Source organism: Ochotona princeps, chromosome 10, assembly GCF_030435755.1.
Source record: "Ochotona princeps isolate mOchPri1 chromosome 10, mOchPri1.hap1, whole genome shotgun sequence".
Lineage (NCBI taxonomy): Eukaryota > Metazoa > Chordata > Mammalia > Lagomorpha > Ochotonidae > Ochotona > Ochotona princeps.
This window is the reverse complement of record NC_080841.1, coordinates 38,151,926-38,169,651: the sequence shown is the minus strand read 5'-3', so window position 1 is coordinate 38,169,651 and position 17,726 is coordinate 38,151,926. Positions and strand designations below refer to the sequence as shown.

General features: G+C 39.4%; 1 protein-coding gene across 7 annotated transcripts in view; it reads right to left on the bottom strand.

Moving 5' to 3' along the window:
- The window catches only part of MLLT10 (MLLT10 histone lysine methyltransferase DOT1L cofactor), a 173,635-nt gene that overhangs the window by 75,814 nt on the left and 80,095 nt on the right, over window positions 1–17,726 (bottom strand). For 6 of the 7 annotated variants that reach the window (XM_058669312.1, XM_058669311.1, XM_058669315.1 and 3 more), the window contains exons 7-8: window positions 16,873–16,966; window positions 14,933–15,028 (exon numbers count right to left, since the gene is read on the bottom strand). In XM_058669312.1, the coding sequence (XP_058525295.1) occupies window positions 14,933–15,028; window positions 16,873–16,966 (190 nt within the window). The remainder of the gene's footprint in view (window positions 1–14,932; window positions 15,029–16,872; window positions 16,967–17,726) is intronic. The other variant, XM_058669316.1, reaches the window with a different exon arrangement.

Sequence of the window (17,726 nt, the reverse complement as noted above, 5' to 3'; positions counted from 1 at the left end):
CACTATGCCACAACCTTCTCCCCAGACTCAACAAATTCTATCGAGTATCTTCTCTAAACACATACAAGGAAGCTACAAATCAAACATGGAAACCTTTGGGAATTACACATGACTGACCCTTGGAAAGCAGGCATGATAAACTCCTGAACAATCAATGGACCTTTTTAATTTCTTGAAATGAATGAAAATGGCAGTACAACAACATACCATTTCAAAGGATCACAGAAAACAAAACAAAATAAAACAAAGTACAAAGAAGGAGGTTTATGGCAACTAGTGCCTGCATCTTAAAAAGAGAAATATCTCAACCCATTTATCAATGCAGCTCAATCCCTGGTGAAACTAGAACAAACCAAATACAGAAATGGCTGAAGAAATAATAAAAACTCAGAGCACAAATAAATCAGAAATGAAGGGAGCAACATAAAAAAAAGACTGAAAGAACTGGTTCAGTGAAATAAAAGCGATAAACCCTTAGCTAAGCTAAAATAAAAAAGACTACAAAACTTAGAATCAGTGAGTAAAATAGAGACATATAACTCATACTATGGAATATAAAGGATTCTAACATATAACTACGAACAATTATTTGGCAACAAATTTGACAGCCTAGGAAAAAAATGGAAAAATCTGTGGACACAAATACTATAACAAGATTGAATCATGAGAAACCAGAACAGTAAAAAGTATAGAGATTGAATCAATAATAAAATTTCACATCAAAACAAAATACATATCAGGACCAGATGGTTCCGGGGCTGAATTCTATCAAACTTTTAAAGAGTTTACACTAATCCTTGTTAAACTATGTTCCTCCCTGAGCACCCCCCCCCAAAAAAAAAGAAGAGGAAGGAAATCTTCCAAATTCATTCTATGAGAAATCAGTCCAACACCAAAATCAGAGAAGGGTAAAAAGATACAATGATGAAGACAGATGCAAAAATCTTTCAAAGCGGGGCCCAGCACGGTAGCCTAATAGCTAAATCTTCCTCTTGAATAGGCCGGGATCACATATGAGCACCATTTTGTGTCCTGCTGCTCTACTTCCCTTCCAGCTCCTTGCCTGTGACCTGGGGAGCAGCAGAGGATGGCCCAAAGTCTTGGGACCCTGCTCCATAAAGAAGACCCAGAAGATGATCCTGGCTCCTGACTTCAGATCAGCTCAGCTCCAGCTGGTGCGACCACTTGGGGAGTTAACCAGTGGGTGAAAGATCTGTCTCTCCTCTCTGTAAATCTGCCTTTCCAATAAAAATAAGTAAATCTTTTAAAAATATTCTTTCAAAGCAATAAATAACATTAAAAATATCAGTTACCTATGATCAAGTGGGATTCATGCAAGGATGGTATAACCCAAAAATCAATAAATGGGATGTACCATATCAACATAATCATAATTTGAACGGATGCAAAAACAGGTATTTAATAAAAATCCAACACCTCTGTAAGATAAAAACTAATATACATATACAAGAAACATACCTCAACATTAAATAATGAACTCATTTAATAAGACAGAAGCCAGCACTGTATGAATAGGAAAAAGCTGAAGGCTTTCTGACTTGGAAAGCATGCCCATCATCTTCCTCCTTTACTCAACTAGCACTGGAGGTCCTAGCTAGAACACTTAAGCAGGAGAAAGCAATTATGGCAGTCAAATTAGAAAGAAAAAAAAACTGTCACCGTTTCCAAGGTGACAGGATCTTATACACAGAAAAACCAAAAGCCAAAAAAACAACTAGAATATAAAAACGTAGGGCTGGCATTGTGGCTATCTGGGGAATTAGCCAACAGATGGAAAATCTCAATCTCAATCTCAATCTCTCTCTCTCTCTCTCTCTCTCTCTCTCTCTCTCTTTCCTACTCTCTGTGACTTCAACTTTCAAATAAAATAAACGCTTAAAAATAAAGATTTTATTTTATTTGAAAGGCAGAGCATCAGTGAGAGACAGCGACAGAGAATTGGTTCACTTCTCAAAAGTTTGCCAATAGCCAGGGCTCGCCCATTTTGAAGTCAGCAGCTAGAATTTCACCTGGGTTTCCCAGAGGGGTGGCAAGAGGCTGTTATCTTGAGCCATCATCCACTGTCTTCCAAGGCACATGATCAGGAAGACAGATTGAAAGCCAGACTAGCCTGGTCTTTTTTTTTTTTTTTTAAGATTTATTTAACTTAATTGCAAAGTCAGATATACAGAGAGGAGGAGAGACAGAGAGGAAGATCTTCAGTCTAATGGTTCACTCTACAAGTGACAGCATTGGCTGGAGCTGCGTCAATCTGAAGCCAGGAGCCAGGATCTCCTTCTGGGTCTCCCACACAGGTGCAGGGTCCCAAGGGCTGTCCTTGACTGCTTTCCCAGGCCACAAGCAGGGAGCTGGATAGGAAGCAGGGCTGCCAGGATTAGAACCAGCACCCATATGTGAGCCCGGCGCGTTCAAGGCGAGGACCTCAGCCGCTAGGCCACGCCACCAAGCCCTAGCCTGGTCTTAAACTGTTGCTCTGACATGGAATGTTGGGGTCTCACAAGGAGACATATCCATGCCTGTACAATACCAACCTACCAAACCTGAAATTCTGCAACTATTAAAAGAAAACATGAGGAAAGGACTTCAGAAAAAACAAATGCACAATAATTTTGTAGATCAGACTCAAAATCCCAGGGAATAAAAGAATGAACAAATGGGATTTTATTCAACTAAACAGCTATATACACTAAAGGAAGCATCAATAGTAAAGAAACAATTTCCAGAATGGCAGGCAACATATCCAGACTATGTATATATTTTTAAAAACTCAATAGCAAAAATAACAATTAAAAATAAGCAGTGGTTCTAAACAAACATTTCTCAGAAAACATGCAAATGCACAACTAGTACATAAAAAGCATTCAATAATCCAGGAAGCAGATAAGAGATTCTTAATTCTCCATTTCCCTCTTTCTCACTTCTAAACAAGTAAAGAAATATAATCAACATTGCAGTGAACAATCTTCTCACTCAAGTAAGAATACCTATTATCAACAAGAAAGATCACAAATTGTGGCAAAGATGTAGGGAAAGAGAACTTTTGCATACTATAGGCAGGAATGTGAATCAGCCATTGTGAAAAACAGGGTGAAAATCCAGTTTTTTATATATATATTTTTTTTTTAACTAACATATGATAAAGCAATCTTCATCCTGGATATACATCCAGGAGAAATGAAGCTCATCTGTCAAAGAGATAACTGCATTCCTCTGCTCACTGCAGCACTATTCACGACAGTCAAGCAATGACAATAACTTTGGTCTCCAACTACTAACAAGTCCACAAGTAAAATGTGGTACAGTGTATACAATGGAGTTGTGCTTGGTCATAAAAAAGGAAGAAAATCTCATTTGCAACAATATGGATAGAAATGGAGGTCACTACGTTAAACAGAATAAGTCAAGTACCAAAAGACAAATATCACATGATCTCACTCACAAGCAGGGGGGAAAAAAACAGGTGATCTCCCAGGAGTTAAAAGCATAGTGGTGGTTACAGAGGCTAGGGAAGGAGGCGGAGAGGAAGGGATAGAAGTAAGCAACCCTGGGGCTCTACTCAACAGCAGGGGGACTACTGGTACTGCTAATGGACTCTGTATTTTCTACATAACACTAATAATTTTATTGGAAAGTAAATTACAGAGAGAAGGAGAGACAGAGAAATCTTCCAACCATACTTCACTCCCCAAGTAACCGCAACAGCCAGGACAGAACAAAGCCGATCCAAAGCCAGGAGCCAGGAGCCTCTTCTGGGTCTCTCATATGGGCGGGCCTTTGGCCATCCATTATGGCTTTCCCATGCCACAAACAGGGAGCTGGATGGGAAGTGGGGCTACCAGGATACAAACGGACACCCATATGAGACCCCAGTGCATGCAGGAATTGCAGGTGAGGATTTAGCCACTAGGCTCTTGTGCTGGGCCCTGAAGGAATCTACTTACCCTGAGAGGATATTACACAATGTACACATATTTTTAAAAATCATGTATTCACATAAATAAGTAATTTTGAATATGAAAGCTAATTCATTTTTTTAAAAATCAGAAATGGAGTCTACACAATAGCCTAGTGGCTGAATTCTTGCCTGCAGCAAAACTGCCCATCAGTTATGTGAATCACATCATCCTCTCTGGTTTTTAAGAAACTCAAGAACGGGTATTCTTTCCCTGTTTCAGATGTGCGAGAAAAGGTGGGGGGGAAGATTTGAAGAGGCTCAAAGCACATGAATTGCAACTACCAAGAAAATGTAACCACTTGGCACAGTTTTACCCTTTTTTAGACCATTGTCTTGGTAGGATTCCAATGCGAAATATTGGAGGCATTATAATTTTAACTTGAAACATTGTGAATTTTATTTTGTTTCTTCTCATGTTGAAAAACAAGTGTGGAAAGGAACACTTCCGATAACCATTCAGACAAAAATATCCGTTAACAGAGTATAGTGTAGAACAAGGGAAATCATTTAGCAACTGGACTGAAGCTGGCCAGAGTTTCACTACCTCTTAAAACCTGAGCCTAGTGCAGCATGAAGGGGTATGTGTCTTGCTATGTCTTAAGTGAGGACCATGTAACACTGGGACTTTTTCTAGCTATGTATTTCAGCAAACCTTCCTATGGCACTTGAAGGTTGTCACTTTGAAAATCAATACTCGGGCCCGGCAGCATGGCCTAGCAGCTGAAGTCCTCGCCTTGAACACCCCGGGATCCCATATGGGCGCCGGTTCTAATCCCGGCAGCTCCACTTCCCATCCAGCTCCCTGCTGTGGCCTGGGAAAGCAGTTGAGGACGGCCCAATGCTTTGGGACCCTGCACCCGTGTGGGAGACCCGGAAGAGGTTCCTGGTTCCCGGCTTCAGATCGGTGCGCACCGACCCGTTGCGGCTCACTTGGGGAGTGAATCATCGGATGGAAGATCTTCCTCTCTGTCTCTCCTTCTCTCTGTATATCTGACTTTGTAATAAAATAAATAAATCTTTAAAAAAAAAAAAAAAGAAAATCAATACTCTTCAGTGACTCCTCAAATTGTTCATTTGTTTTCTTTAGAGTTCATATATGATGATCATATAAATTTATCCTCTCTACTAGAAAAACAAAGAATATATATGTCATTAGTGAACCACTGACAGAAATGCATGAGGCAAATTATAAAGCAAATTCTAGCCACAACCTGTGCCACCAGCATTCTGCAAGATCCCTATTTGAAATCCCGGCTTTTCCATTCTAAGGCACTTGGAAGGGCGCCAGACCATAGCTCAGCTGCTTGGACCCTTGCCACCCACTTTGGAGCCATCCCTGGAGTTCCAAGCTTCTGGCTTCAACCAGGCCCAGTCCAAGTTGTTGGGGCCATCTGGGGAGTGAATAGTGAATGTAAGATCTCTCTCTTCCTTCTTGTCTATAACTCTACCTATCAAATTTTTAAACCTTTAAAAAAATGGAAAAAAGGGCCCAGCGCCATGGCCTAGCAGCTAAAGTCCTCACCTTGAACGTGCCGGGATCCCATATGGGTGCCAGTTCTAATCCCGGCAGCTCCACTTCCCATCCAGCTCCCTGCTTGTGGCCTGGGAAAGCAGTCAAGGATGGCCCAGGGCTTTGGGACCCTGAACCCACGTGGGAGACCCGGAAGAGATTCCATGTTCCCGGCATCGGATCGGTGCAGCACCAACCGTTGCGCTCACTTGGGGAGTGACTCATCGGACGGAAGATCTTTCTGTCTCTCCTCCTCTCTGTATATCTGACTTTGTAATAAACATAAATAAATCTTTAAAAAAAAAAAAAAAACAGTCACATATAACGTACCTTGTGCTTCTGAAATAAAAAACAAACTAACGAGTAAGGAATAGAAGGCAGAGTCAAACATGTTAAGCCCACAAAATGAAATGGGAAACAACACATTCTGAAAAACTATGACAGAATGTGCAGCAATGAGACTTACAGGGATTAGACAACACAGAGCACAAGGAAAACGCAGTGGGAAAGGAGTTTATCAAACTCCTGAAGGCCTTAGGACTCTTCAATGGACAACACCAATACAAGTCAGACTTAACAATGTGAAAAGAGCCCCCCAAATCCCCCTTGCCAAATGCACAAGGTATATTCAAGAACACATGTGGCTTGGCTCTTGAAGCAACTCAGCTTTATATTAACAAATAACAGGTACAAACTTCATCACATGATGCATGATGGAAGACCTCTATGTGACTTCCAAATGAATAAATTTTTTTAAAAGGCGAAATAAAAAGAGCACTGTGTACCAAATACGCAAAACTAATGACAAAGGAAATATAGCTTTACTAGGAAAGTAACACAAAGTAAGTAATAGTGCTGGATTCAAGGACAAAAGACTAAATCAAAAACTGAAAAGGAATTTTGACAGAAAAAAAATTAACGAATTAATGTAAAAACAAAAAAATCCAACATTTATTTGGAGGTATTGCATTAAAAAATTCAAAATATACATTATAATAAATTGTCTTTCCCCTTTGGTATATCTGAAACACCACCAAGCAAAAGCTCATCAATAAAAAACAAATAAACCTTTAAAGAAAGAAGTTGTCCAGGAGAGGCTGGCTGCACAAGGGCTACCGGATCCATGTGGCAGCCATGAAGCCTAGAGATACACAGGTGGCTTTGCACACAATGTTGCCTTTGTCGGTACAATACTAAAGGAATCAGGTGGGGATCTGCTATATTCGTGGTCACTATGGGGACTGAATATTACCTGGAGTCCCAGAATTAAGACAAGAAGCATCACTGAAGGTAGTGTCTGACAGTCTCTTGATGGCTTCCTGGCTCGTGTGAAAATAAGATTTCTTCACTGTAGCCTATTTGTATGTATGTCTATCCCCCAAAGAATACTGATAAGATATATTAAAGTAATAAACAACAACAAAAGTGAAGAACCAGCATTCATAGGGAGGGATGGTAAAAATAGACAATGACTTAACACACTTGCCACAAGACAGCTCCTTACATTTTTTTCTATAAAACCAGTCTCCTAATTTTAAGTACCAATGTCATTAATTATTTATCAAATACACAACTAGTCTGATCCATCGTGAGCACCACATTCACATTTCTATATGCCTTCAAAATGCTTCCCATCCTATCATACCTTAACCTTAACCTTTTTAAGATTTATTTTGATTTTATTGGAAAGTCAGATATACACACAGAAGGAGAGACAGAAAGATCTTCCGTCCGATGATTCACTCCCCAAGTGAGTGCAACGGCTGGTGCTGAGCCAATCCGAAGCCAGGATCCACGAACTTCTCTGGGTCTCCCACACGGGTGCAGAGTCCCAAGGCTTGGGCCATCCTTGACTGCTTTCCCAGGCCACAAGCAGGGAGCTGGGTGGGAAGTGGAGCTGCTGGGATTAGAACTGGCGCCCATATGGGATCCCGGGGCATTTAAGATGAGGACTGTAGCCGCTAGGCCATGGCGCCGGGCCCACCAAACCTTAATCTTAACATGACTGAAATCAGACTTCTCAGCTGTTGCTTACAAACTTCAGAAACATTCACAATTTCAGTTTTTCCTCATGGCATTTTGCTAGTTAAGGCAACCTGCTACCCATCACCTACAAAGTACCCATGCCCTTGCCTCTCTCCTCTACAAACCAAACCCCAGGCTACAGATTTTATTCCTGCAACATTTTGAACATCACGCCCTATATCCTTCAACTATTGAGCTCATTTACACTCATTACTTTTAACCTGCACGAAGCTAATATGCTTAAACAGTGCCGTACAATGGTTAACCGCAAACAGGTGTCAAACGATGTGCTCAAATTCAGATTGAACAATCCATAATTTGTAAAAGCTATTCAGCTTCTGTACTATGTTTTTTACATCTATAAATGAAAACAAAATTAATATAAAAGTTTGTAGTTTCAGATTATATGAGTTAATCCTTTAAGAACAGCATCTGCCCAATACAGCAAGCACTGCATTTACTTTAGTTACTGGTTAGTAGTGGTTACCATGGCCATCGTAATGGTCCTCATTGCAACTGGTCTCCCTCTTTCAATCAGTAACTAAGTAAAAAAGCCTGTCAGGCATTTAAGTATCAACGACAAAAAAAGTGTGTCATAATTACAAAGATAAATGTTACAGACAATTAGTCGTTTTAATGGAAGAAACAAATAAAACTTTATTACATGCCATAACCAGACCATCGCTCACCAGTAGTGTCCAAGATCTGTCACTACACAGCATTCTGCCTCAATAACCTTCCTCAAGTGGGGTTGTAATCTTATCATTAGTAGACAAAAAAATGTGCTCTTGTAAGAAACGCTGTAAGTCTCCCCAGTTCATATTTTCATACTCAATCTGGGCCTCTTACCCTATCTTTACACGAAATTGAATCCGCTAGATGCTGAAAACACTCTGAACTCTAAAAATACTCCTCATGTTATTGAGAATACTCTTCCCTTCCAATATGAAGAAAAATCAATGACAACATTCAACTTTCCTCAAATAACCACTTTGTCTACTCAAATGTCTCAAAGGAAAAGTGTCAGATCGCTATAGATAACTTTATTTTCCTCTTCTTAGCCTTTTCTTCTCCACACAACCCTATGCGTTGGTTTAATCCAATCTAATCTCATCTATGCCACTGATTCTCATTTCACAAACTACAACTGACCTTACGACACCTTTTTTGTTCCCTTAATAATCTATAGATACACATGATAGGCAAAGTTAAGACAATAGGTAAAGAATTTAACCTGTGGCCACATCCGCTGAGTGATTTAATGATGCAACCATCTTATTGACCATCCTCTTTCTGGATAAAGTCTCCTATTTATTCAACTGTTAAGAATTAATAGGGGAGGGCCCGGCGGCGTTGCCTAGTGGCTAAAGTCCTCGCCTTGAACGCCCCAGGATCCCATATGGGCGTCGGTTCTGATCCCGGCAGCTCCACTTCCCATCCAGCTCCCTGCCTGTGGCCTGGGAAAGCAGTTGAGGACGGCCCAATGCATTGGGATTGGCGCACATCAGCCCGTTGCGGCTCGCTTGGGGGGTGAATCATTGGACGGAAGATCTTCCTGTCTCTCCTCCTCTCTGTATATCTGACTTTGTAATAAAAATAAATATTTAAAAAAAAAACTACTAAAACTAAAAAAAAAAAAAAAAGAATAGGGGAGGACCCGGCACGATAGTATTAGGTTATAGTCCTCACCTTGAGCGCCCCGGGATCCCATATGGGCGCTGGTTCTAATCCTGGCAGCCCCACTTCCCATCCAGCTCCTTCTTGCCTGTGGCCTGGGAAAGCAGTCGAGGACAGCCCAAAGCTTTGGGAACCTGCACCCGTGTGGGAGACCTGAAAGAAGTTCGTGGATCCAGGTTCCAGATTGTCTCAGCTCCAGCCATTGCAGCTATTTGGAAAGTGAACAAGCTGATAGGAAATATTTCTCTTTGAAAATCTGCCTTTCCAATAAGTCCTGTCTGTTCCAATTCCAATCCAGCTCCCTGCTAATGATCTGGGCCAGGGCCTTGAGATCCTCAACCCACACAAGAGACCCAGGGAGAAACTCCTTTCTGCTGGCATTGGATCGGCTCAGGTTTGGTGCCAGCTGGGATTTCCAGCTGCTCTGCTTCTGGTCCACTTCCCTACTCTGACAACTGAGGAGGCAGAAGATGGCCCAAGTTCTTGGAACCATGATCCACGTGTTGACCCAAAAGAAACTCTAAGTTCCTGCTTTGGACTGGCCCAGCTCAGGCTGTTGCAGCCATTTGGGACACGGACTGGCAGAACGAAGACCGTAGCAGAAAAAGGCAACAATTCAAGTAGTTGAGTTCCACTCAACATATGGGAGATCTGGTTTGAATCCTTGGCTTCAGGCTATGACCCTGCCCAGTCCTAGTCATTGAGGATATTTAGAAAGTAAACCAGTGGATAAGAGCCATATCTGCCTCCCTGCATTTTAAATAATTTTTAAAATAATAACAAACCGGAACCAAGGGTAAGTAACAGTGGATTACAAAGGACACCCCACTGTTGTAGAGGACACAGAGATCTTTGGGGCATCAACTTGAAAACATCTCAATAAGAAAAAAAAATCACACACACAAGGATTTCCAAATAATGACCTACAAATTAGCCTTTGGAAGTAAATCCTTTCTGAAGTTAGAAGCCTCCCAATACACCATGTTGCATTATGCGATAGTCTACATTTCCTAACACTGTGCACACCTCATTTTGTGACAATGTTTCCTTAAACATGGACATTTACAAAATAACCCCATTTTATTCTATCTACCACCGATTAATAGAAAACATTGTGAATCAATGATTTAGCTTACAAAAAGAGCTTCGGGCCCAGCGGTGTGGCCTAGCTGGCTAAAGTCCTCACCTTGAACACCCCAGGATCCCATATGGGCGCCGGTTCTAATCCCGGCAGCTCCACTTCCCATCCACCTCCTTGCTTGTGGCCTGGGAAAGCAGTTGAGGACGGCCCAGTGCTTTGGGACCCTGCACCCGTGTGGGAGACCTGGAAGAGGTTCCTAGTTCCCGGCATCGGATCGGCGCGCATTGACCCGTTGCGGCTCACTTGGGGAGTGAATCATCGGATGGAAGATCTTCCTCTCTGTCTCTCCTCCTCTCTGTGTATCTGGCTTTGTAATAAAATAAATAAATCTTAAAAAAAAAAAGAGCTTCAACTCATCCCACCCACTGGTTTAAACATCTGCAATGGCTGGAGTTTCAGCTAGGAATGAAATATGAGTGACAGTAGGAGATGAAGTCAGGAGCCAGAGCCAAGGATTGAACCCTAGCACTCAAATACAGGATCCAAGCATCCTAACTACTATGCTGAACACCTACAACAATTTCACAATTGAAGTAGTTATAAAAGTCTTCAGTTTGGAGTATGACAGAAGTAAGGCCAGCGTTTTAAAACTTTCAAACATAAAGGAAAGAAAAAATTTTAAAATATAAATAACCCTCTTAAATACAAGAGATGATCTGTTTATTAAAATCATACTGAGGGGGACTGGCACAGTAGCATAGTGTCTAAAGTCCTTGCCTTGCATGCGCCAGGACCCCATATGGGCACTAATGCATCTTCTTGGCAGTCCCACTTGCCATCCAGATCCATGCTTGTGGTGTGGGAAAAGCTACAGAGGACAGCCCAACACCTTGGGACCCTGCACCGCATGGGAGACCTGGAAGAAGCTCCTGGCTCCTGGTTTTGGATCAGCTCAGCTCCTGCCGTAGCAGCCACTTGGACAGTGAATCAGCAGAAAGACGATGTTCCTTTCCATCTCTCCTCCTCTCCGCATATCTGACTTTCCAATAAAAATCAATAAATCTTAAAATACTGAGGGGCTTGGAACTGTATCCTAATGCCTGAAGTCCTCGCCTTACAGGCATCAAGATCCTATGTTGGCTCCAGTACCTGTCCTGGTTGTTCCATGTCTCTTTGAGGACCCTGCACCTGTGTGGGAAACCCAGAAGAAGCTACTGGCATCAAATCAGCTCAGTTCTGATCATTGCATCCACTTGGGGAGTGAACCAGCTGATGCAGAATCTTTCTCTGTCTCTTTTTCTCTCTGTAGATAAAACTTTCCAACTAAACTAAATACATCTTTAAGACTTTCTCTACTCCCAGGGAAAGCAGTGTTATGACAGCAACCAGAGTGGCTATGGCAGACACACTAAGTCAACTTTCCTGAAAAACAGCTACAGTTACAAAGAAGATGGTGCTGCGGCTTAAGTATGCAAAGCCCAGCTGCAGATCCAAGAGAATGTTGGCTGTTAAGGAATGTAAGCTTTTGGAATTGAGAGAAGGAAAGGGGCAAGTGATCCAGTTCTAATATTCATTTTCAATTTAGCATCATTTCATTTGCTCTTTTGGAAGCAAGTAAACTAGAGTCATTAACAAAAGCGCTCTTTTAGGGAAATTAAACTTCAAATAGAAATCATACTGAAATACAATCCTAAGGTGTTCCAACACAGATCAATGAATCATCTTCAGTAGCTTATTGGAAGAACTATTTATTTTAAAGAGTTACACAGAGATATCTTCCATCAGCTAGTTCACTCTCCAGACGGCTGCAACAACTGGGGGTAGGCTAGACAATGACCTTCCTGCAACTTTCCCTTGCAGGTGGAAAGCATCGAGTACTTGGGCCATCTTCCAGTGCTTTTCCCAGGTCCTTAGCAGGGAGCTGGAATTGGAAGTGGAATATCCAGGATTTGGTCTAGGACCCAGATAGGTTGCTGGTGTCACCGGAAATGAATTAACACACTATGCCACAGTGTAGCCTCACAGTCCTGTTTTAAATATCACTGTTACTTGTGGGACTGGTCCCATGATTCAGTGGATAAATCCAAGCCTTGCACATGCCAGGATCCCATATAGGTGCCAATTTGTGTCCTAGCTGTTCCACTTCCCATCCAGCTCCCTGCTTATGGCCTGGAAAAGCAATAGAGGATGATTCAAAGCATTGGGACCCTCTACCCACGTGGCAACCTGGAAGAAACTCCTGCCTTCTGGCTTCGGATCGGCTCAGCCCCAGCTGTTGCGGTAACTTGGGGAGTGAACCAGCATATGGAAGATCTTTCTGTCTCTCCTCTCTGTAAATTTGCCTTTCTAATCCTTTTCAATAAACGTATCTTTAAAAAAAAAAGCAAAGAAATTTTATAACTGTGGTAAACAGGAAATAAATATAATCTCAGTCTTCACCTTCAGTCACTGGCACAGAACTTCTAATACTTGCAAAATTAAATGAGTAATGGAGAGAGGATTACCTGTTACTCAGAGTATGTCCCCTTCAAACACATTTGATTTTATGTGAGAAGAGTGACTCCTAGAGGAAGGGGACTAAGTAAGGTAACCGGAAAACCCATCATGTTATTAAAGAGTTGGAACTTTCAGGGCCCAGCAGCATGGCCTAGCAGCTAAAGTCCTCGCTTTGAACGCCCCGGGATCCCATATGGGCGCCGGTTCTAATCTCGGCAGCTCCACTTCCCATCCAGTTCCCTGCTCGTGGCCTGGAAAAGCAGTCCAGGATGGCTCAAAGCCTTGGAACCCTGCACCCATGTGGGAGACCTAGAAGAGGTTCCTAGTTCCTGGCTTCAGATCCCAAATGGGCACCGGTTCTAATCCCAGCTGCTCCACTTCCCATCCAGCTCCCTGCTTGTAGCCTGGAAAAGCAGTCGAGGATGGTCCAAAGCCTTGGGACCCTGCACCCGCGTGGGAGACCTGGAAGAGGTTCCTAGTTCCTGGTTCCTGGCTTCGGATCGGCGCAGCACCGGCTGTTGCGGTCACTTGGGGAGTGAATCATCGGACGGAAGATCTTCCTCTCTGTCTCTCCTCCTCTCTGTATATTTGACTTTGTAATAAAAATAAATCTTTTTTAAAAAAAAAAGAATATCAAGTTATATTAAACATATCTTAAAAATAAAGCCTAAATAGTATTTACATATTCTAAAAATTGCAAAAATTAAAAGCTAAACAAGGTTTTCCAAATATAATTTGTATACTAGCATTCAACAACTACAAAAAATTCACATAATACTCTAATTCAGTCCCATTGAAAAAACAAATAAGTTTAGTCATCAGCACTGTATTTATTCAACACTTTATTACATTTAATACTTGTACTGCAAATGTCATGACAGGGCATACCATAAAATATGGTCAACACTGCTTCAAACAAAACAATGCTCCGAAAATGGCTCAAAAACGAAACTATTCATGGTGAGACTTCCCTCTGCATCCCAGTCAGTAAACCCTACCTAAGCATATGTAGTATGTAGTTTAAAAACTTTAAATAAAATCTCACAGCATCAGTAAGACGATTAAAGCAACACTGCCATTCTGTTTGCCCCCCCCACCCACACTGCCATTTCTAATCAAACAATAGCAGACAAGACCTACTCCTGCTATTATCACAAAACCATCTCACAAAGAAATAAGTATAAACGTGTGTATTTGCTAAAATCTAAAACACATAAAAATAAATCTAACTACCATAAAGTTCTACTTCACTTAATAGGAAATTTAAAAGAACAAGCTGAGTAATTTTTTAAATGTTTAGCTTGAAAAAAAGGCACAAACACAAATTCAAACCAAAACGTTTGCACATTATCACCTACCAAGTCCTACAATTTACAAATAGAAAATGATCTCATTTTTGGAACAATATTCAGAAACATCTTTGAAACTATACCACTTATGTAAGTATAACACTCTTTTCTATTCGAAGATGTCATTTGTATCCTTCCTTTCTTAGAATCAAGTCATATTAGTATCCTTCCACTACATTAACAATAGGGCCTTAAAAAATTACAAACCAAGTGACTACTTTTATATTTGTTTGTAGTTCTTTAAAAATTGATCATATCCTTCAAAGAAAAAAGTTTAAGCAGAAAACAGATTAAGTTAGAAGACAGATTAGTACTTAAGCAAGATTTTAGTGTTTTTAAATAAAAGACAAAATATTTTGAGATAAATGGTACATTAAGCCATTAGGAAAAAAAAAGTCATTAGCATCACTAAAAAGAAAAACCAGCCAAGAACATACAGAACTTCAAAACTGCTCTACTTTAAAGGAAAAAAGCCTGATGAGATAATTACTTGCATGTGACATATTCAGCTAATGATATACAGCAACACGTGAGTGAAATCACATGATTTCCCAGGATGACCACAATCCACACACATGCAAGAAATCTCTCATGCTTCCAACAAGTTTCATGTTAAATTATGGGTTGTAATGCGTAAAATCAAATTCACAAATATGGCATTATTTTAGATCTACTCTTTGACTAGCATTCTTTCCTAGTCAAAAATTTTCCATACTTTAATGTCTCCATTTAGCTATTTAAAAAACAATTTAACTAAAAAGGAAAAAAAAATTATTAAATTGATGTGCTACATATTTAGCAACAACAAATCCACTTACTTTTTTCTCTTTCTCATGATGTTTATCCTGAGAGTGAGAGGAAGAATCACTTAAACTTTGATCATATGACCTATTAGATCCCCGTTTGCTCTTTTTCTAAAAAAGAAAATATATATACATATATGTATATGTATATGAAATTAGGAGTTTTTGCTAGGTTTAAACCAACTCAAATTTCAATTATTTTTATATTTCTACTGAAGTAAAAAAAAAATTCTCACTACCTCAATCTAAATAATCCAGTTTAGACACCATCCATGTATTATCCATTGTGTTACAAAAGAAAAACTACTTTAAATTTAACATTAATGCCATATTTTTACATATTTATTCATAGTGTATGAAATAGGTTGTTTTCAAATAAGTTGCTATTTATTCTCATCATCTGCTTTTTTAAAAAACTTTTTTGACCAAAGGGGAAAATGCTATGTTAAAGAAGTATGCCAAGACTGGAAGAAGAGAAAAGCAAATATTTGAAGAATTTATGCTACTAGGAAAGCAAGAGATTTCTTAATTTTACCCTTTCAGCATTAAAGCTTACTATGATCTAAAAACATATTTACAGTTCATTTAAAAACATTTTTAATTAAAGAAGATGTCAGTATTAGACTCATGCATTTTCAAAGCATTACTACAAGCATTTTATATCTGTCTTGAAAAACACACCATTGCCCAATAAATATGAACATGGCAGGTACTGGACTGTTTGGAAGTAGGTGGCACTGTAACTAATTGGCTAAAATTGCTACATGAGATATTCAGATTCTATCTGTACAATCATATTAAATTACTAAACAGACTTCTGCAACCTGCAATGAAATAGGAACTTTGACTTATATATGTTACTTAATCATGTTTCATTTCAAAGATAAAGACTGTTTTACTATCATCATCCTTGCAGAAAAATTTTAAATTTTACAATCTCAAAATCTGACTTAAAATATTTAAGTAATCTTTGTCAGTCACTAAAATTTAAAATGATTTTTAGCATTAACCAAAACACATATATAGTCTTAACTACATGAGTGTATTAATGACATATACAGTCTGAAAAATGCCTTAGGTAAATTTTGTCACTGTGCAAACATCATTGAGTGTATAGAAACTTAAGTGTACAGATGGCCTATTTACACCTAGGCTCTACACCAATGCCTACTACCCCCAGACTAAAAACCTGTACAAGATGTGACCTCTATCTAATAATGTAGGCAACTGTAACACAAGAGAAATATGTATCTAAATATAAGGGGGAAAGCACAGTAATACAAGATAATGGGAATTTTAAAATTACATTATAATCTTATGAAATCACTATTCATATTTATATAGAGAGAGTACACTATTAGAGAGTATATTATTAGCCCATATATTACACAGGCTTAAAAGCATTTCATATGAATAAGAATTCCAAAGGCAAGAGCTATTGATTTCCTATGATGAAGGTCCCTAAAGATACTATTTTAAAATATTGAGAGAAAGCAAGCAAGCAACTCATTCACAGGGAATATACTCATTTATATTTTTCTTTAAAAAGCCTTAAAGTTCAGTTATGAATCTGCATCATTAAAGAAATGGAGACGACCAACAAGTAGACTCTCTGGTACATTAGAGAAATACTGGTCCTTCAAAGCAACACCTGCAAAGACACACAACGGCTGATGAAATTACAAAACATCCTTACTTAACTTTGGCTGTTTACTGTAAAGTAAAAAATAATCAAAAAATAAAATGCATGAATCTGATGACACAGAAATAAGTCATAAAGAATCACAAAATAATCAGATGTCAAAAATCAAATTAACTAAAAATATTTTAAAAAGCTAAGAGTTCTTTAAAAATTGATTTTCACAACCATCAAAGGAAAAGGACAAGCTTTTATTCACAAAAAGTATGTCTATTCTAAAATATATTATTATAATATGAAATTCGAAAAACCTTACCAGCTTGCTAAAATGGTATTTACAGTAGCCACAGTATTGGACATTGTCTGCGCCATTGCCTTCTTCTTCACAAAGCAGTCCAGCAAACTGTGCACTGAAATGAAAAGTCCAGGATGTCAGTACTAACTCAAGCCACAGTGTATACAAATGGAACCAACTTACACTCATGACATCTTTCTGTTTTAAGATAAATTTTCCACCTCACCCATAATTAAAATTCCATTTTACTATTTTAAAGCACAAGCACTAATGCAAAGTCATTCCTCTCTAAAGGGCTGAAATGGCATTTATCCTATAGACACAGATTACATACTCTTAAAAAGGATACAAAGGAATTCACCCAGAATTAATTTACAATTTTAGTCTAGTCATTTCAAGTAATAATACAGTTGGCAAGATAACATGAATTGCGCTTTGCAATAAAAAAAGAATATCAGAACCTAAAGCTATTCTTGTTGCTTAAAAAAAAAAACCAACATAAAATGAGATGGCGGTCACTATGGTACAACAGTGCAAGCTACCATTTGGGACACTTGCATCTCGTAACAGAAGTACGTCCTGGCTGCTCTTCTTCCAATCCGACTTCCTGCTGATACACCTGGGAAGACAGCAGTAAGACCTGGATGGAAGTCCCTGGCTTTAGCCTAACCCAGTCCTGGCTCTTTGGGAGTTTAAGAGACAATGAAAGACCTCTCTCTATATAACTTTGCTTTTAAGTAAACAAATAAATGACTTTTCATTCCCCAAAAGCATATCATATATCCAAACACTAAACGCTCTGGCAGCACGCATTAAAATCAGTAACTGAATTATTCCCAAACTGCTACTTTGATTTATTGTGAATTACATAGGAA